The following is a 22,758-nucleotide window of genomic DNA, read 5'->3' on the forward strand; positions in this document are numbered from 1 at the left end:
AACACTGCCAGTATCAATAGTAAGTTCAGAAAGGAGATTTTCAAAATTAAAACTTATAAAAATGTATGCATGCCCTACTATCGCTCAGGAATGACTAACTAGTTTAGCAATATCATTTAAAACAGTGTTTCTCAATTGCCACACCACAAAAAGTTTCACTGGTCTGCAGAAAAATATTTGATCATGCTGATGCAGTTGATTACAGGCAGTGGCATAGTGTGGCTGTCAGCCGCCCCCTTATTTAGGTATCTCAATTTAAAAGACTAAAATATACAGTAATTGTAAAGAACTTTTCAGCAAGAACAATCATCATTATTGTGTATTGTATAGGTTCAAATTTTTACAAGATTTTATTATTATTTATTGTGAAATTTTGCCGCCCCTAAAAGTGCCGTCCAGACCGGGCCGCCCATGCCGCCCCCACTATGCTATGCCACTGATTACAGGTGACATTTAATAAATAGTAATCCAGAGTTATTGTATATACTTTGTTACATACAGTAACAGTAAGATATGCATATAAGCAAAATTCATAATCACACATAATTACTAATCCATGTAAAATTATGGATAATTTTACTAGTCTGTGATGAGAAAAAGATTGAGAAACATTGATCCAGGGATGCCTGTACATTGGGGAATGTTCCTCCTTTTCATCTTTGTTGCCCTTTTCCTAATCCCAAGGGGCTCCAATTTCATTATCAACAAACGACAGAAAATTCATGACTTCTATCCTATTCTGGGAATATAAAATAAACTAATGATTTGTCCATTGCTCTAGGCAACTATTTTTATGCAGTTACGTATTTGTTCATTGTATGTTACCAATGCCACATTCTTTTTTTTGGGGCCAAATTAGCCCCTAGTGCAACTAGCACCAGGGCCGGATTTACCCATCCAGGGGCCCTGGGCACAAATTCGGTGGGGTCCCCCCTTTAAGAGTAGGCAAATTTGATGATTTAGAAAATTTACACAAAATACTGTACTTTCAATTAGATTTGAACTAGGAAGTTGTAAATTTCATTTAAAAATAAGGTTATTGTAAACATACATATATTTTATTGTGTAAAACTAATTATTTTAATTTAACTGAAAAATACCCATGTGAAAGTTTTTTCCCGAAATTTTCCGATGTTTCATAGGTTTTTTCCCGGATTTGGTTTTCTCTGCCTGTTGCCCTCAAGATTAGGCCACACTAGGCTGTCGCGGTAATAGAAAAAAAATTATGTTTAAACATAATTTTTTTTTTAGTTTTGTGGGGGCCCTTATTTTGTGGGGGTCCTGGGCACAGGCCCCAAATGCCCTTATGTAAATCCGGCCCTGACTAGCACCACATTGTGGGAACACTGATCCAACTTGAATGGTATGGCTTGGTTAAGTGGTGACATCATAACTTACTAAACAAGATGAAATAAATCAATATCTAGTACAAAAATGTAAGACAGCTAAAATGTAAGCTAATGTTTTCATTCAGGCTAACTGATCACCACAGCTGTTAAAACAAAAGGAATTACCATACACATGTTGAGAGGGGTGACATAAGAAAGAGAGAGGGACGGGGAGAGGGTTGTAAGATTACAACTTGTAGATCGATTTCCATGCAGGGTGGAAGAAATCTATGTCACAAAAGTTTATAGTGGCATTTTTCTGGTGGCCTTGTATATCTCCAACTGCTCCATATACCTGAGTTGTTTCTTATGTTATGCTATGTATGAGGCGTGCACAGTCAAAGTGGATGTCAATTTTAAGTTGAAATGCAAGGTAGCCAATGCATCACCTGTAGGCATGTTATATTAATGACATTCTTATCATGTGGCCGCAAAATTATGAGCTTTTATATTTTTTATGAATAATATTTATTTGGAAATGTTTTTCAATATTTTGAAATTTCAAAAGTGAAAAGATATTTATATATATATAAAAATATGTTTATATATCTAGAATTAGTTTATCAAAGATGACTAAAAGCTGATTTTAGATTTGATAAACTAATTATTTTTGCTTTATAACAACATCATTAACAAAATATTGCAACTTCTGAAGGTATAGGCCTAAAAATAATAAAGAATATTCTTAAGTTTGAAGTCAAACCTTCATACTCAGAATTCTTAATGAAAATTAAAGATTGATATAATCTTTAATTTTTATCTTTAATCTTTAATTAAAGATTATATCAATCTTTAATTTTTATTTAAAGCTCTGAGAATGAAATTTTGAATTTGAAAATATTATGCATATTTTTAAAATTATCTTTAAACTTCCAGAAATATTGTTTTGATTTAAAAACTCAAAAATAGCATAAAATATTATTAATTTTAAGAATGTATGAGATCACTATATAAATTGCAATTTCAATGTCCCATTACAAAAAATTTAATGCACTTTTGCTTTGATATTATATACTTGTCACAGCTATATAAGAACATCAGAATAATATGTTCTTGTGTAACTGAGTAAAATTTGATTTTTTTAAATGAAAAACAAATGATCTTATCATATGAAGATTTTGTAACATTTGGAATTTTAATAATTTGGACATTATATAATGAATGATGAGAGGATGAATATTTATTATTAGTTTTAATCAAACAAACACTTATTCTCTTTTCATCCATTATATCATATCCAAATTATCGAAATTATTGAAATGAAGTTAGAACTAAAGTAAACAGTTTAGTAAAATAATTAAAATATGTATAACTTTTAATAATATCAATTAAAATTGATTTGCAAAAGATAAAATTTGACAACTGTTCTTATAAAATGTTAGGAAAGGGTAAATTTTTTTCAAATGTTAATTATTTTGAAGCTCAGAAATAGATGAGTGTAATTGTTTCCTTATATATTAATATGAATATAATGCTGTTTTCTACTAAGGATGATATATATAATTCAGTGTGTGTATATATATATATATATATTATATTATATTATATTATATATAATTAAAAAATTAAAATTTGAATTAAAAAAAATTTTATATTTATATAAAAAGCTCTGTTGAAATTTCATATATAATCATTGAAAAATTAGATTTCATTTTCATTAATTTATTTCATTATTAATGAATGATTTTGAATTAACTACAACTAAAATCATATAAATTTGTTTTTAATTTAGGTTTACCAGAACCAAAGAAGATACCAATATTTGAAAAACTCTCAATAAAAGAAGGATTTTATACATCAAAGGATTTTCTTCCTATGGTTGCAAGAGCAAGTAAACCAGGTAGGCCATTTATAAATTAATAAAAATAAGAAATATAAATTTATTTTTGTTATGTTTATTATTTAAATTGAATTCTAAAACAATAACTGTAATATTTCTTTCTTTTAAATTAGATAGAATTATAAAAAACTAAGAACTTTTTCAACCCTTCATTCTACTTTTCTTCATATTTTATAATTTACTTTATCTTATCTCATTTTATTCAGTCCAACTTAACGTTTGTCTAATTTATTTTATTTTAGTTTTTGATTTAGTTATTTATATTAGATATAGAAAATATGGATATATTTACAAATATAACACAGGAAGTATAGTTTTTCTATTTCATTAAGTTCTTTACTTATGAAATATGGATGTCAAAACAAATTTTTATTAGATGTCTTTCATCAGAAAGGAAATTAAATTATAACATTCTTTAAAAGTGTGAATTTCAAATCCTTAAATTTAACAATGAATTGTTACTATTTAGTAGATATAATTGCAATTCTGTAGATTAGATTAAAAATCCAGCAATGAGTTGCATAACTTTCCGGTAACATTTGGTGGCACTATAAAAATATTTTTAATAAAATATCATAACAGTTGTGTTTGTCACTATAATGTGACAAACACAACTGCTTTTCATTTCACTTTCAAGACTTAAGAAAATTCTGCACTCTTGCTAGTTTTATTCACTTAACTTTGCTTCCAGGAGTAAAATTTGACAACAGAAAATCAACCAGGCACTTATTATTGTCTCAAGATAATTAGGAAAATTATAGCACACTTAAGAAGTACAAGACCACCAGGAGAAAATTGGAATGTTTGCTTATTGGAATTTTTTACATATATGAGGTTCAAATAATATAACAACTTATGGCATTTTAAGGGAATTTTCTGACTGTTCACTTAAACACAACGTACAGGATAAAAACCTGTCTTAGTTTTTATTTTCTTTTACAAGTTTTTGCAATATATAGTGGGTGGTTGGTGGGTGATTTGCTTCACAAAAATCGAGTTCACATACTGTAAGTAAACAATATAATTTTATAAATGTTTTACTAATGGTATGTTTTATAAAATCTATAGTAAATTTTATAAATTACTTTATAATTATTATATTTGATGACTTATAAGACATTTAGCTTCTAAGATAGAGCAAGTGCTCTATATCTTAGAAGCTGAATGTGACAATACAAAACATGATGATGATGAAATTATGATGATAATGTCAATAATGAATCTGAAGAATAAATTTGTTTTTTTTTTTTTTTTAACTAAAGATTATGAATCAACATGACTCGATTCAATGAAATTTTACTGGGCTGCAATTTGAAAAAATTGTACACCTATAAATTCCCACTGTTATCCGTCTGACTATCTGTCCTTGAATCTCGAGAATGGAGTTAGATAAATGAAAGCCAAGACTAAGTATGGAAAGCTTAATGGCAGGTGGCTCCAATTAACTGTGTGAACTTCCAATGCAAACCAGAAATCATGTTATTTCAATTCAAAAATTTCCCTTGAAAGAAGTTAGATAGATGACTGGCACAACTCAATTGCTAAAGTAAAAGTATGATGTACAGGGGCAAGACACTACTAATTTGAAGGTGAAGAGCATATATTCTAAATTAAATAAATTAAAAAATATGATTAAAATTGTAGCCCAGCATTGTGACAATGTCACAATAAAATAATTGCTCATTGTTCTTTAAAATGCATATCAACTACCTAATTACTCCTCAGTCTTTAATTACTCAGATAGCATTAAAAATTAAGAAGAAAGTTGAAATTAAAAAAAAAAAAATTATAAGAATTGAATGTCAGTGGCACTTTTAACATTTTAAAGAAAATATGATACTGAAATACTGCTTTTCTTAAAATTATCCTACTTTTTCTTTCTTTGTTGGTAGGAGCCCTGATTTTATGATCATAATACCACTATCTGTTAAAAACTTCAGTTACTACATTAAGAAAGTTTTATGCCAGCCAATGTGCACAGTTCCATTATTATCATTTGAGCCAACTCATAAGATAATTGGGTGCTCTTTCTAATTTAATTCTTAAAAACAAATTTTATTATTGTTTTTAATTATTAAAAATGATTATAAAAAAAAACTTTCTTAAAGCATTTTTTTGAAACTAATTTATTTTTATTTGGTAATGACATTCTTTAATTTTAACAGGTATGTGTAACTGTGGAAATGCCTTGCCAAAACTTTCTGGGAATGTTGTTGTGCTGGGTGCTGGTGATACTGCATTTGATTGTGCTACATCTGCATTAAGATGTGGAGCTAAAAAAGTATACATTGTCTTCAGAAAAGGTTTTACTAATATAAGAGCTGTACCTGAAGAGGTAAATTAAAATTACTTCTTAACTTCCTTATTGAATAACAATGTTGATTATGAATATTGAATTAGATGGACCTTGCACGAGAAGAAAAATGTGAATTTCTGCCATTTCTTAATCCTTTTCAAGTTTTGAAAAAAGATGGTCATATTGTGGCAATTGAATTTCACAGAACAGAACAAGATGAAGAAGGAAATTGGGTAGATGATGAAGAACAAGTTGTAAAATTGAAAACCAACTACATCATCTCCGCATTTGGTTCTACTCTTAATGATTCAAAAGGTTGGTTTTTGTATGAAAATAATGCTACAACTTAATTAAATCAGTTATTAATAACTTTAAAATTTTTAAAGAAGAATTGTTCAGAACTGAACAGAAGATTTATCAAGTTGTTATTTCCAAAATAATTTTAAATATAATTGCAAGATTACTGAATCCAATAAAATATTTTTATTTTACAAAATATAAAAATAAAAAACTATTAATTTTAATTTCTGTCATATTTTAAAAAATAATTCATTAGTTATCTTGGATATACAAAGTTGAGTTGGATAACGTGAAAGCTGTCATAATAAACACATTAGTTGTGTGAGAATACGATAGCACAGGGTCAGTACCCTAATTGCCACTAACATGTCGAGTTGGTAAAACTCACTTTGTCTTTTGGATGGGTTTAAATCAAGTGGCAAGGGGGTTGAGCAAGTTGGCAGATGTCCATGTTTCTGGAGTGACAGGAGAGAGGTTTAACAAATAAAACAAGCATTTATTGAATAACTAAGTCTAGATTACAGGAGGCCATATAAGTTCTAAGGTTAAATGCAATTATGAGCTATATTATTTACACAAAATTGGTGACTAATCTGTAAGCTATGTCGTGTGCCTACTCTGCATATCGGAGAGAGAGTTTACAAAGTGTAGCCTCGAAATATCTCTAAGGATGAATATGGAGAGCAGTATGCGATGATCAGGCGTGCATGGAAGCTGTAGAATTCCTCGATGTCTTCTCCTAGGACTGAATCAGGTCTGTTGTATGGAGGTCCGAGAGTTGAGGTGGCACTATCATAAAATATAACTTCCAAATGTGATTGCCCCAAGCTTCTGGTAGCTCTCATTTTTATATCATTGTCGTGGGAAAGGGGTCACATGATCGTCAAATGTTGATGATGACGGAGCATTCTTGACAGCTAAGTGTCAACTTTCCCACTGATGTGTTATTACAACCAGTGACCTCCAATCTGATTTTCCATTTTTTCTATTGAGGATGTTTACATGTCGAAAAAATGATTAATGTTAACTTTTACAATTTCTCTTAAAAATTTGTGGCCTCACAGTTGTATGAAGTTTAAATTCTGCCACAAAAAGAAAGTAAGATGGGAGTTTAATTGAGTAGTTTTATCACTTGACAAAAATGAAATGGCACTGTCCTTGGAGTTGATTCTGGTGCACACATGTCAATACATTGTTCACCATTACCTGAAAATGTACTCATATTCCTTACACCATGTAGGTCTACAAGCTCTATGGGTACATTTTCAGGTAACATCAAACAATGCATTGGCATGTTTTGTATGGCAGAGTCAACTCTTAAGGACAATGGACTACATACAAATGCAGCAGAAACATGGGCTTATTTCTCAGAATCATGCTTATGACTACTGAAGTGCGACTTTATGATTAATTTGTTTCTTCAAAGGCTTACACATTATACATTGTACTTAGGCACAGGACTGTTAAGATCTTGTGCCTATGGAGCATGGAAGTAAAGCAGGCCTCTTTAACATTCTTTTTTTTTTTTTTTTTTTTGATGAAATCAAATATGTAAAATGCTATTTTATTAAAGACTTAAAAAATAATATTAATTTTATAAGGTTAGGATCACTACATTCCCCTAACTTTTCTCTGGGCATGGGGGAAATCACCAGCTTCTCTTGACACCCTGCTTACGCACCTTCCTGAATCCATAAACATGAGAAGACTTGTATTTAACAGCCATCACACTCAAATTCTCTATATCAAAATCCATGATCAGTGCCATTTTTTACTTTTGTCACATGATAAAACTACTCAATGAAACTTTTTCCTTACTTCACCATTGTGGCAGAATTTGAACCTTACACAACTAATATATTCTTTATAGACTAGCTTTCAAATTATCCCCATTCAAACAGATCACCCCCAAAAATATATATACAGAAGTGCTCTGTTTACCTATCCATTATTTTGATATCTATATATACATATATACCATAGATATTTTTTAAACTTTAAAGAAATTATGAGTGCTTATAATTATATTAAAATTATGATTTAATAAATAAAAGTAATATGTATATTATCTAATAAAAATGTAATAAAAGGAATGGCAGATAAGTTATTAACAATTAATATCAGTACATTTTAATGGAAATTATGAATTTGTTTTCTTAAAACAATATAAATGTATTTATTTTTATTTGTTTTATAAGAAAACAAATTCATAGTACATAATTCTATACAGTAAAATTTCATAAAAAAATCATTATTTCTGATTATGTCAATATCATGTTTGTTACTCTTATGAATTTATGAATGAAAAGAAAATAAATATGACACAGAAATAATAAAAAACTCATAAAGTTTAACCATTTTCATAATAACAGTAAGTTTGGAATACAAGATATTTCATTTTTATACATGTGTAATATTACACTCTACATAGTTGTTGGAGATATTCTGACAAATGTTGATATTTAAAACCAATACTTGTATAGAAAGTGAGAGCTCCAATTCATGTTTTTATCTATTGTCATTTGGACAGTGTAGAGTGTAGTACTTTTGTTCTTATCATGGTAATTTAATAAAAGGTTTTTATTAAATGAACATAATTGTGTCTGTGTCCTAGTTTAAAAAGCTAATACTACTTTAGTATAATTATTAGCACAAGATGTTGGCCTAATTGCCTACCCTTAAAACATATAAAATAATTTAATTATCTAAACACATATAACCAAAGTAAATATTTTCATGTATTTAACTGGCATCATCAGGCTAGAAGTTAGGCTGATGATACCCATTAAACATGTATGAAAATTTTGCTTTCTTGCAGTTTTTCTTGTTGGTATGTGTAGTGTTTTATTTAATTAATAGCATTATTATAGTCCTTTAATAATAACCAAAGGACCTAAATTAACAGATTATTTCTCTGTATTATTAAAATTATAAATTCGTATCAGAAGTTTAAATAGACTTTTATTAATAAAAATTTTTATATTTGATTTATGTTAGTCTTAGAAGCCCTATTTCCATTGAAGTTCAAAGAAAATGGATTTCCAGAATTAGATTTTTCTACAATGTGTACTAGTGAACCCTGGGTATTCTGTGGTGGTGATATAACAGGAATAACTGAGACAACAGTTGAATCAGTTAATGATGGAAAAATTGCATCATGGTATATGCATAGATTTTTACAGGTAAAGTTGACAAGAGTTAAAATAACATTGAAACTTGGTTAGTAATATACTTTTTATTGCTTTCAAGTTTCATTATTTAAATTTAATTATATTTATTAAAATTATTATTTTTATTAAACATATTATATTTTTAACATTTATTAATAATATAGTCCTATAAATTTTATTTGAACTATGAAATAAAATTAATATTATATATGCCATATAATCAATTAATGATGGCATATATAATACAATTTTATATAATGAATATGTATTTCTGAAAGAGAATATTTCAGCATTAAATTAATTTTTGAAATTATAATTTTCAACATTTATTTTTAACATAAATTAATTAGTTATAATTCAAAAAGAAATTCATAAGATTCTTAATTAGAAGACCAAATTTTGTATGAAAACATAAATTATAACATTAGAAATGCTCTTCTTAACATATTACAAATATTTTATCAAAATTGTTAACAAATCATTATGCACATTTATGAAAGCAGTAAAGTATTAAATGAAATAACATGAAAATTTTGAGAAGTATTATGGCAAAAATCATACAAAAAAAAAGAAACTGTGCTATTGGTTGTACTTAAAAATTGTGACATTTTATAAGAGATTATCTCCAATTCTAAAACCACGTTAGAACAAAATTGGGGAAATCTTATGTTGGGATTTCCCCAATCCTCAAAATGTTCTAGGAATACCCTGTTGTACAAGGAATACTTGTATTTATATATACTATGTATTATTTATTGAATATTAAATTTCATCAAATTTTATTATTATTATTTTACAGTCTCTACATAATGAAATCGTTCCTTTTAAACCATCTCTTCCAAAATTCTTTACTCCAATTGATTTAGTTGATATAAGTGTGGAAATGTGTGGTTTAAAATTTGAAAATCCTTTTGGATTGGCCAGTGCACCACCAACAACTAGTTCACCGATGATTCGTCGAGCTTTTGAAGCAGGATGGGGATTTGCTTTGACAAAGACATTTTCTCTTGATAAGGTAAATAATTAAAATAAAATTTTAATTTAAAGATATATTTTCTGTAAATTTTTTAACTTATTCTAGTAGAGGTAGTAGAGAGAATGATTTAATTCAAAAAATAAATATTTACAATAATTGAAATATTTCTTAAAACCAAGGGATTCAATATTATTTACTATTCCTTACTAAAGATAGATTTGTTAGTTTTTATTTTGGTATATTTAGAAGAATTGTTGCAATAATTTTTTTCTGATTGTCATGTTTTCATATATTGGCAAAATGTGCAAAAATTTTGTTGTTTATATTATTTTTTCAAATTAGAAAATGTTTTTCTTACTATAGGAAAATAAAATTTTATATTGATTGAATGAATAAATGATTTAAAAAATCCAACAAAAAGTTGCATAAGTGTACTGCTCCCAATGTATGTATATTTTCCTTTTTTCCCCTCTATCCCTTCATTCATTTTGTGCTATCACCTTTTCAACGGCCTATTTGAAATTGGCATCTGGATTGGCCAATGGGAGTCATGTGGGGGAGGAAAGATATCCTCCCAGAAAGTATAAAAATGCTGGGAGGTTGTGTATGAGACACCTTTTTTGTTTTCTTCCTGTTTGTTTTCCCATCTGAAGTTGGGAGAGAGGAGCAGGAGCATTTGGAAGAGTAGACAGCTATGCATCGATTGGAGGAAGGTAGACTAGTGAGAGTGATCAGAAGCTATGAGAAGATCACCATGAAGGAATCTGTCCCCATCAGACTATTGAATATTGAGTGAATAGGTACCAGAGGTGTACATACTAGAAGGAAGTGTCATCTGAGGACATTAGTTTTTTGTTGCATTCAAGTAAGTTAAATCTGTTAACCTAACAAACAACACATCTCGAATCACAACTCCCTCCCTTATATCATTCTTCTTACTCTGCTTCAATAACTTACCCTTATACATCTCCCTTTGTTTCCTTTTAATGCATGCATATCTCAAGATTAGTATTTAAGTAAACTCAGTTGTTGTTATCTTTGTTGGTGAAATAAAAGTTGTTGGGAAAGAAACAAATGTAAGTAGCTAACTGGCAACCTGTTTATTATGTTGTATGCAGAAAATCCCTTGAAAAGACGAATGAATGGGAAGGTGAATTGTATGATAAGTGGTGTGCAATATGCCATATTAATGTATATATTAGATATAAGTTTAATTTTAAGTTTTCTTTCTTTCTTTGTTCTCCCTTTGTTTTCTCGAATTTTCTATTAACATTCCTTCTTGTGGGTGGGGTAACCCTTTCCACGAACTACATTAACAATGGAAGTGAAATGGCTACTAGAGGCTACTAGAATGATAAGAAGGTTCATTCTTGGGTCAGACTCTCGGTGAAGGTAGACATGCGAAGGTTACACTCCTGCTCGTCATCTAGAAGGACAAAGAGAGATGGCGGCCTACAGAAAGAGAAAGGGCCCCGCTAACGTAAAGAGAGAGAGAAAGAGACAATGTCCCTTGTATAAGGAGAATCTTCAAAGAGATCTGAAAAAGATCAGCAAGAAACAATTTAGAGTGGTTCCCCACCAGAAGTGTTAATACCAAACAGAGAACTCAGGTATTCCTTATAACCTCCTCTATCATACTAAAACTTCTTGCTATTCTTCCTTTCCTTTTTAGTTTATAATTTAGTGTAAGTTAGTCGTAAAATTACAAGTCTGTCTTTTCTTATTTGTCATGAGAGTACATTCTTTTGTTCTGTATTCACTCAATTCCTCACCCCAGTTTGGGATATTGTATAACATTAAGAGTTGAAATCTGAAAGAATCCTGTATATTGTTAATCACATGAAAAAACAATAATAATAAATGTTATTTTTTTTTGTGTACTGCCTCTCGTGGACTATTGTATACTCGCGTGACTGTCAGTGGTTTATTGTGAACTGTCAAAAGAAAAATTAAAATTTCCTTTGTCTGTTTGTCCAGATTGTTTCTGTTCATTTCGTAGGTCTATACACTACAGGATCTTCACATAACTTTCTTGGCTGTTATGAGATTTCATTAAAAATATAACTTTTATATTAATAATAATAAATTAAATTGTGTGGTTCCATCTGTTATGAGATTTTGTTATAAAAACCTTTTTTATATTATTATGAAATGGCAAAAAGCTTAATTTTGAGGGTCGAGATGAGTTTTATAAAAAGATTGTAAATGTTAATGAAGATTTTACTCATTAAGCTCATCCCCTCTAAAGATATGATACACAACCCACCTCTTTGTGCATAGAATGTTGGGCTCTACCTATGAAAGAATAATTGCACAGCATTTTTCATGTTTTGGTTTGTTCAGAAATGTTGATCTACCAAGTTCTATGTGGCTGTATGCCATAATTTTAAGTTTTAATAGAATATTCTAGTTTGTAGCTTCTGTCCTCAATTCTTGTCTTTTCCTGTTTCTAGAATCTTCTTTTATCCTCATTTCTACTTCACTTGGTTGATGATTGATGTTCTGAACTGTCCCGTGGGGAGAAAAATGCCTATGGGCCTAAAGGGGAGAGGTAACTGTTTTCGGACCAGGAAAGAGAGTTGAGACTGGGCGAGACAGTGGAGAGGAGAGGTTGATTCTGACCATAGCAAGGGACTTTCTTGAAGGCTACAAAAATCCTGAAGCTTCGATTAATTGTTGATGAATACATTCTTCTTTGATCCCTGATAAAAGGATACATTTACCTCCCCAAAAAGGACAAACAAGGAAATTTCACTGAGAATCATCGAAAGTAATCGTCTGTGTGAAAAAGGAATCAACCAAGTACAGGTATCCTTTTCTTTTACCTTTCCTTTGTCTATTTTAATTTTCCACTTCATCTCTATAGTTATAAGTTAGTTTTAAGTTAGTTGTAAGAAATTTTTTTTGTAATACACAGTTGTGCCCATTTAATGAAATTGTATAAAAGGATTACATTGTTGATTTAGGGAGAATGGATATATTTTTATAGTACAAAATAATCCCTACCATACACCAATGACAAATCCAAACATGCAGCATCAAATTATGAATGTACTGTACAGTACATGCACAGTGTTTATTGTTACATTTTCCAGAGTTAGGGGAGATATTGGTTTGACAGTATCATGAGCTAGTAAGTGATTTGAAATTAGAATTGTATTTATAATGTTGACAGCAAACATGATTGGCCATAGAAGGACCAATTGGACCTGTTGATACGGCCTTGTATGTTATCTTTTGCAAGCTCATTTCTAGTTTATAATTTGAGTTTCTAAAGATATTTTAATAAAGTCTAGTGTTTTAAATTAACTTTTTGATTTATTAATCAGTAATTGAATATAATTGTGTTTTATTTGGGTACTAAAATACTTTGGCACTATGCATAGAATGCTATCTTTTTAATTTTAATGATTTTTAATTAAGTCAGGAAAAATAATGTTTTTAATCTTCTGAATTGTCTTAATTTCTTTGATTTGATTTTGAATTTCTTGTCTTAATTTCTTTGATTCACTAACATGAGATGTGTTACCATTTCAACACTTGGCAGTATTTCATCTTTATTTAGTTCAACTAAATAAAGATGAAATACCGCTAAGTGTTGAAATGGTAACACACCTTGTGTTAGTGAATCAAAAAGATAATATTATTTTTCAGATTTTTCTATTAAACAGAAACTGAATAAATATTATATACATAAAGCTTTTTAAATCTATCCTACTCTCGGTTTAGTCATAAATTTTCAACTACATGTATCAGTAAATAATGCACATGTAAATTTTATTATTATATGGTGGTTTAATGATTAGTCCCACATTCTATGTAATTATTCCATAAAAATTATTACATTTGTTCTAAACATGTTTATAAATGTAATGTAAATACTGATTTTATTTCTAATTTCTTATTTTCTGCTTTAATTTAAGGTTCTGAAATTCATTATTGTTATTAGTTAATTTAATCTTTGATTCTTTTGTAATTCTGAAAGAGTAGATTTTATTTAAAATTAATTAACTTAGTTATTTGTAATTTATAGTAATAAAAATTTATTATGATTACTGTATTATTTATTTGTATCGATAAATATAGATATTTATGTTTAAAACTGACATCAATTTAAGAAAAATTCTAGATATCATGAAAAAAAAAATGGTATAAAATATTTGTATACATTTCAATACTTAGGTGATTATTAAAAGTTAACACATTTTAAGTATCATAATACCCCATAAAAATATTTGGAGTCATCAGAAACAAATATTTAAAAAATCTTGTATAAAATCAATTTGATACCTGTTCAATACATGCATAATGAATAAATATAGATTTTATTTTTCAGATTTGTCTTTTTTAAAAGCATTTAAAATTTTGTGAACATGATATAAAAGTTAAAAGTTAGATATATCATTATTTTTCACATTTATATTGTTTTATGATGTATTATTTAAAAACATGGATAATTTTTGGATTTATAACTTTTATATTTTTAAAATTAAATTTTTTTTCTTTTAGGATTTATCAACAAATGTTTCTCCTCGTATTGTAAAAGGAACAACGTCGGGTCATCTGTTTGGACCGGGTCAAGGATCATTTCTTAATATTGAACTTATTAGCGAAAAAACAGCTGAATATTGGTGTCAAAGTATATCAGAACTAAAAAGAGATTTTCCTTCAAAAGTACTTTTGCATCAAAATAATAATTTGATATTAAATTGCAACATATAAATTTTATATACAATTTTCCAGATACTTATAGCAAGTATTATGTGCTCATACAATAAAGATGATTGGACAGAACTAGCAAAAATGGCAGAGGTAAAATGTTAATTTGATTTAATTAATGGGTTATAAAAATTTAATATTAATAAAATTTGTAAAAGTACAAAAAATATGAATCCTAGTATTATTCAGTTAGTACATGAAAAATAATTACAATATAACTGTGGTTGTCTATCACCAACAAAGTTTAGTTACAGTTACAGTTACACAGTTCGTAGCAGATGAAGCCAGAACAGAAAAAAGGTATAGGCACTTGTTCAAACTGCATTTTGTAATTTTCTTAGCTCCACCTGGTGGCAATGGAGTTCACATATCGGATGCAATATCACATATTGTAATCTTATTTCTTTGACAATCCTTGATAATCCTTTATTAAGAAAAAGAATAATTTAAAAAAATCTCCATATGCTTGATATATTTTGATTATGAATCCAAGATATATTATAAAGAACATTAATATTAAATTATGCAATATTTAATATTAATGTACTTTTATTTTAATAAAATAAATAGTAGAGTAGATCATTATAATAGGCAAATATTGCTGATATGTAAAAAGATAAATATATTTACCTAATTTTTTCACTATATCTTAAATGGCAAAATTATAACAACTGTTTCAATGTTAATGAAATAGTATTAATACATTTTTTTTTTAAATACTGCTTTTTGTTTCTATATTTACTAAGAGCCTTTTGCCTGAGATTCATTTTTAAAATCATGAAAATTACCTTACAGAAACTTTCTAAAATTGATATATTCTATATAAAATTATGTAGCTAAAGATAAATGGCTAGATAATTTTGTAATGCAGGCACTCCTCTACTTACAAATAGATTAATTTTAAATATATGACAAAACCTTGAATTTAATCTAGAAAGAACATTCATACACCGAATAATCATGTATTGTTAGTGTTAATGCAACTGGTTAGTAACAGTTGTTTTAAACTTGTTTTTTTCCCACCTAATGCACTTAGTTTTATATCAAATTTAGTTTCCATGGTAATGGAGCCACACTTCTTGCATTTATCTTCACTGCTAGATTTACTATTATGTTTTGGATGCATTTTTGAAATATTAATGGTAAAAGTTTATAAAAATTGCAAACAATAGCGAAAAATGCTGCTAATCCAATATCTTCAATGCCACTTCACCAGTGGCGATGGAATGTCAGAATTCACATGAAAACGAAAAATGACAACATGCAATAGAAATAAATCCACATAAATCAATTAATTATTTATTAAAAATTTATTTTGGCTAAAAATTGACTTCAACATTACCCCACAACTGGCAAGAGAACTTCAGAATTCATGTGAAATTTAAATTTTAGACATACGGTCAAATTGTAAATTGAACATTCGTAAGTAGAGGAGCTCCTGGACAGCCTGCTTTATTAAAAGATTTTTAATAAATAAACTTGAGTATAATTGAGTGTGTAATTTTAAACATAGATTTTGTAATTTATAAAATTATGACACATCAAAATATTTTTCTATTTACAATTATTTTCAGAATGCTGGTGCTGATGCATTAGAATTAAATTTGTCTTGTCCTCATGGAATGGGAGAAAGAGGAATGGGTCTTGCATGTGGTCAGGTATAGTATAAATGGTTTGTCAGGATTGAAATTGTGGAAAAATTTGTGAAATATTTTTAACACAGATTAAATTGGAAATATTGATTTTTAATTTAATTGAAAATTGATGCAAAATCGATAAAAATTAATTATTTATAAAGATTTAAACTGTTTCATTCAGTTTTGTACTATTGATATAATATTAATTAAATCTACTGTTAGTTTTAGTTCTTCATTTGCAATTTCACAATAATTTCTGTGCAGTATCTCAGAAGAGAGTGCTTTTGATTCATAAGAAGACTGTTATTTAGTTTTAGGAAAATCTCTTTATTATAGAAATGCATTCCCTCCTCATTACAGAATGCATTTCTATAATAGAGATTTTTTTAAAAAGAAACATGATTTAAAGTGCTATTTACATATGTATTAATGGATTGGTTATATAACTTACAATTTCAATAAGTGAATACTAAAATAAAAATATAATTTAATAATATTTCATTATAATGATTATAATGTACAGTACATTGTACAATGTTTCATGATCTTAAGTGTTCAAATGTAAAATCTTTTAATTTTTTTCGTTTTTGTTTGCTTTGCAAGCATTACTTTACTTTCATTTACTATATTTAAAAGTTAATAAAACTAATGTATTAAATGTGTGTTAGAACTTATAAAAAAATTAAATGCCAATAATTTCAATCAAAACAAACAGTGGCAAGTCAATTAAATATTATAGGACTAGAGCCAATTTTTGGTAATGTGTCTCATAGTCTTTTAAAATTATAAATTAACTAACCAAAGCACGCTAAATCAATTCATGAGGGTTGTATTAGAATAATAATAATTAGTTTCCAGCAACTTCCTGTCATTCTTTCTGGAAAAATTAAGCCAGGATTTAAGCCTGGAAAAAAAAAACACATGAAACCATTAAATTCCAACATTACCAAAAATCAATCCAGTTACACAAATGTTTCTGTAAGTAAATAAAATGTTTCAGTTTTGATATATTATTTCATTATAAAAACTATAATAAAACAGAAAGGTTAAAGAATTACTTATACTTATTTGTACTGAAAGCATTTAAAAGTTTATTTTGGGTCTTTTATTAAGTTAATACTACTTTAACTTTTATTCATTGCTTATTTAGAATCAAATATTTAAGAAATAGAATGTTGGATATATCTGTTTTTTCTCAATTTTGTTTCATGAAGAGATGATAAGAATTTGAAAATTTTAATAATAGAGTAATTGTACTAACTGAGTTAGTACAATTACTCTTGTATGTTAAATATTTATAATTGATAGAAAAGGAAAAGTACCATTGAAGAGTTGAATAGATGCATAAAAATGAATCATGAATATAATTAGGATTGAATTTTTATAATAGACAATTCCTTAATTCTTAAAAGTTTATAATTTCAAAAATACTTATTATTATTTAACATTTCATAAAGTATGTGAAACATTTCTTGCAATCAACTTATTTTCAAGCCTTTTTGTAAAGGTTATCTTGTGAAATATCTTATTTTTGTATTTGTACAATACAAAACATATTTAAATATATATTCTGTCCACAAAACTTTCCAGATAGAAATCTACTGGATAACTATATCAATCAGGGGCCTAAAAGCTGGTTTCATTTGTTGGTGATCTAAATAACTATTAAATTTATGATTTCATTCAGTATATTAAAATTCAGATTAGTAATGCAATAAACTGAATTTAATAAACTTATAACAGTGACAATTGTAATGATAAATACTAGCTCAGATGGAGCTTGTATACTAGTTTCTTCATAAAATAGGGCTGGCAGAAATACAGTATTAACAACGTAAAAACACATAAACAGATAATAAAGATATCTTCTTTACTCGCCATGTCCAATCACAAGGAGCAAACTATTCCCACAACAGAGACGACCTTTCTTTAGAGGCTACGCCTCTGCCAAATTATGTAAAACAGTCTAAAATGACCACAGGTGACAATCCCTTCACAATTAAAATTATAAAATTTCTTCATAAAGTAGGGTTGGCCAAAATACAGTATTAACAATGTAAAAACATGTAAACAGATAATAAAAATCTTCTTTACTCATGTTTTTTACATTGTTAATACTGTATTTCAGCCAGCCTTATTTTACGAAGACATTTTATAATTTTAATTGTGAAGGGATTGTCACCTGTGGACATTTTAGACTGTTTTACATAATTTGGCCGAGGCATAGCCTCTAGAGAAAGATCGTTTCTGCTGTAGAGAATAGTTTGTTCCTGGTGATTGGACATGGTGAGTAAAGAAGATATTTTTATTATCTGTTTACGTGTTTTTATGTTGTTAATATTGTATGATAGTTCTTTGCATTGACTCCATCTGTTGATTAGTATTATCATTATTGTGCTGCAATTTGAAAAAATGTAGACCTATAAATTCCCACTGTCATCTGTCTTTCCTTAATCTCAAGAATGGAGATAGATGAAATTTCAGACCAGATATGAAATCCTTAGAGGCAGGAGGCCCCAATTAACTATATATGAACTTCTGATGTAAACCAGAAGTCATGTTATTTCAATTCAAAACTTCCCCCTGAAATCAGTTAATAGATACCTAGCACAACTCTTGTTAAAGGAAAAGTATGATGTACAGGGGCAAGCAACCACTAATTTGAGGTGGCTATGATTAAAAATTGCAGTCTGGCATTGTGATGATGTCACAATAAATAATTGCTCATTTAACTAATGTTTTCTGATATAACTAGGAAGTTTTGAAGTGTTTAATGAGAAGAGTTTACTCATATTATTAAGAAAAAGGCAATTGTTTACTCTCACATGATAGTACCCTCATTTACAGTATATCCAAAAGTTTTGTCATCCAAAAATGATATTGTTTTTAATCACCTCTTACTCATCTGATTTATCATTTTTGACTATTTTTCCTTTCCTATACTGAATCTGCAACTGAAAGAGATATGTTTTAATAACTTAAAAGCATTTAAAAAACAACAACTTTCTGCAGGCTATTTCAAAGAAGGATTTTTAGCAATCTTTCGAAAGTTTTATGGTCATTGAAATAAATTGTATTACTGTAGATTAAATATGTTTCAAATAATTTCTTCAAGAAATTAAATTTTTTATTACATAAATATATTTTTCCAAACCAGTCCATGAACTTTTAGGACATAAGCTGTAAATTTCTTTGATTATGATGCATATTAAATATTACAGTATTAATATTAATTAAAATAGATTATTAATATGCATCATTTGTATATGGCTATTTTTTCATCGATTCTACTTTTCAAAAATTATTAAGAACATTAATTAAAGTATTAACTACAAAATTATTATTTAACACAAATTTCTTTGATCTGACATTAATTTGAAAAATTTTAATTTTTCAAATTAATGTCAGATCAGAGAATATTTAAGAAATTAAAAATATACAGTCAAACCTGTTTTTATGCGCTCTTTTTATGTGCGATTTTTATTTGTGTGATTTTTTTAATGCGAATTTTTAATTTGTGCGGTATAGTTGGCGACTAGTCTCGTGCGATTCGTCATGTCTCACGTTGACTTATCATAGCTAAATAAACTTATTATAGCATAAATGCACTTATTATAGTAATATTATTGCATGAATATGCGAAAAATGAAATAATTTACTTTTTAAGTCAACAAAACACCACCTGGACAAAAATATGTAAAACAGACGATAGACCAGACGATGCAGTCAAGTGCTGACATCTGTTGTCAATAAATTCTATTTCGTACGGTTTTGAGTTATTTTCTATGCGAGACTTTTTTTATGCGGTCAACAGGGACCGCATAAAAAAAAATATTTTTTAATTGTGTTGCGAAAACTATTATTTACAGCCATTCGTGAAGTTTCGTGGGATTTTTTTTTATGCGTTTCTTTTAATGCGGTCCCTATCCCCCGCATAAAAACAGGTTTGACTGTAATCAAATTAAATGTTTAATAAATTAATTCTGATAATTTGATTTGGTGTTCAAGAAATAAATATTTTATTAAATAAAGTCATACATTCTATTAGTATCTATCTTTTTAATAAGTAAAAATATTTTTTATTTTACAGAAACCAGAATTAGTTAAGGATATTAGCCTTTGGGTACGAGAAGCTGTAAAAATTCCATTTTTTGTAAAGTTAACTCCAAATGTAACAGATATTGTAGAAATAGCAAGAGCTGCTTATGAAGGTAATAAAAAAATAATCATTATAGCATCTTATTTTCTGTAATTTTACTAACAACAATTTTTTTCACATTCTCTTTTTTATAAATTGTTTAAATTTAATTTAAAACTATAAAAATATGAGTGATAACTTATATAATAACAGATGTATTATATATTATAAATAATTAAAGTATTTTAATCTCAGGTTAATTATTGTCCCAAGCATCTTTAACAATTTATAAAATAATAATGATATAAAAACCAAAAATTAGTAAAATATGTTTTATGTTATATTTAATATTTAAAAAGATAAAATTATTTTAGGTAACGCTGATGGAGTAACAGCAACCAATACTTTATCTGGTCTTATGGGTTTAAAAAATGATTCTAGTCCTTGGCCAGCAGTTGGATTAGAAAAACGAACAACATATGGAGGAGTTTCTGGAAATGCAATTCGTCCAGTAGCTTTAAGAGCAGTTTCAGCCATTTCCCAAGTTCTTCCTGGTTTTCCAATACTTGCTACTGGAGGTATTGATTCTGCTGAAGCTGGGCTTCAATTTATCTATTGTGGAGCTTCTGTTTTGCAAGTATTAATAAAATATTATCTGATTTACTTAAAAATTAAATATATTTTTTACTATTATTATTATTATTAATAATCATCATCATCTTTATTAGCAAAAGGGAATAATTTCCCTGTTACAGGGGGTAATACATATTAATAATTTTAGTTTACAATTTTACTTTATAGAAATTTTATAACAGATGCAAACCAATTACAGTCAACAGATCCGTACATTCATTTTATAGTAAATCTTATGTTGTAGCGATAAAGACACATACAAGTTTATTAGGAATAGTTATATTGAATTATTAGATTTTGCAAAGGATTTTTTTTTTATTTAGTTGGAACATTGACTTAATTTTGTTGTATTTTTTCCACAATTTTAACAAAGTAATTGAATATTTTATACATGTCCATTTTATAGAGGTTATTCAGATTTGCTTTAAATTCAAGAGGCGAGTTACAATTTCATATTGTTCATGCAAGTTTATAAGTTCTTGACAATTGTATAATAAGTGGTATGGTGAGAAATCTTCAGAACTGCACAGGACACACTGGATATTTGAAAAATTAAATAAATATTATTAATAAAGAGAGAATATTTATTAAGGCAAAGTTGGATTATTAAGCATTTTATGTTCAAATTAATTGACTGTGATTGTGACATATATGGTTGAGTAGAAGGAATTTGAAATATAACAGTATACCAGGAATGGTAATTACTATGGCTTAAAGAGAGTTGATCTTTGTTTAAGGATTGAGATACAGCAGAGTCCAATAAAAGTGTAACCATATTTCCAATCTTGGATATTGTCTTTGAATAGTAGTTCTGAGATGCCAAATGAGTTTAGAATTTTACATAGCTTATGATGCCATAACTGTTTGAATTTTAAGTTACTGCTCTGCTTGATATTTTTATGGTATAAGAAAGTTATATTATTTAAATTTACTTTTAAATTTGAGTCTATAATAGATTTTAATTATTCATTTTAACAAAAAAGGATAGGACCAAATGCAATTTGTTTCATGTTGAGGAGCATAGCCAGGAACTGTTCTTTCTAAGTGGAATAATTTATGCAGAAAATAAATGTGAAAAGACTCCAGTTTGTATAAGTAATCCAGACTCCAAATAGGACTTGCATAGAAAATAATTGGGTTGATTATAGAATTATATAGTTTCATATGAGTTTTCAAGGTAGAACATAACCTTTTATTTTTATCGATAGCTTTACTTTGTTGTTAATTTTAGAAATATGTGCTTTAAAGGTTACATTCCAGTCAAAGGTGATTCCCAAATAGTTTATTTCATTAACAATTTGTAGAGGAATTTGTTGACTTACCTGAGAAACTGTGAGGGCTTTGTTGTAATAGATTCAGACTGGGATTCACTACCTCTGTAGTTTCTTCTTGTGAGTTTTTGTCCTGGTATAGATTAAAGTCTGTTATGAGCTTGGAAGTTGTTGAGGGTGGTTGATTTCTTTTGTCCTCTGGCTTAGTTCGATTTAGAGGTGATCTTCCATGCTTTGCTGGAGATCATTGCATTTTTGTTAATATTAATTTTCCTCGGGTCGTATTACTTTAAAGAGATAATAGCCTTTTTACTAATTTAGATAATCAAAGATGGTCAGCACTTGAACTTAATGCGGATATCGAAGTGCCTGATGAAAGTCGCCAACAGT

At 28.1% G+C, this 22,758-nt stretch overlaps 1 protein-coding gene across 1 annotated transcript in view; it reads left to right on the forward strand.

Moving 5' to 3' along the window:
- Positions 1-22,758, forward strand: part of su(r) (dihydropyrimidine dehydrogenase su(r)) — a 37,528-nt gene that overhangs the window by 6,895 nt on the left and 7,875 nt on the right. Inside the window, exons 9-18 of the mRNA XM_067282547.1 lie at positions 3,121-3,228; positions 5,394-5,563; positions 5,629-5,839; positions 8,822-9,006; positions 9,794-10,009; positions 14,480-14,644; positions 14,714-14,782; positions 16,264-16,347; positions 20,417-20,537; positions 20,839-21,101. Of these exons, the coding sequence (XP_067138648.1) occupies positions 3,121-3,228; positions 5,394-5,563; positions 5,629-5,839; positions 8,822-9,006; positions 9,794-10,009; positions 14,480-14,644; positions 14,714-14,782; positions 16,264-16,347; positions 20,417-20,537; positions 20,839-21,101 (1,592 nt within the window). The remainder of the gene's footprint in view (positions 1-3,120; positions 3,229-5,393; positions 5,564-5,628; positions 5,840-8,821; positions 9,007-9,793; positions 10,010-14,479; positions 14,645-14,713; positions 14,783-16,263; positions 16,348-20,416; positions 20,538-20,838; positions 21,102-22,758) is intronic.

This window comes from Centruroides vittatus, unplaced genomic scaffold, assembly GCF_030686945.1.
Source record: "Centruroides vittatus isolate TY-2023 unplaced genomic scaffold, ASM3068694v2 contig_958, whole genome shotgun sequence".
Classification (NCBI taxonomy): Eukaryota; Metazoa; Arthropoda; class Arachnida; order Scorpiones; family Buthidae; genus Centruroides; species Centruroides vittatus.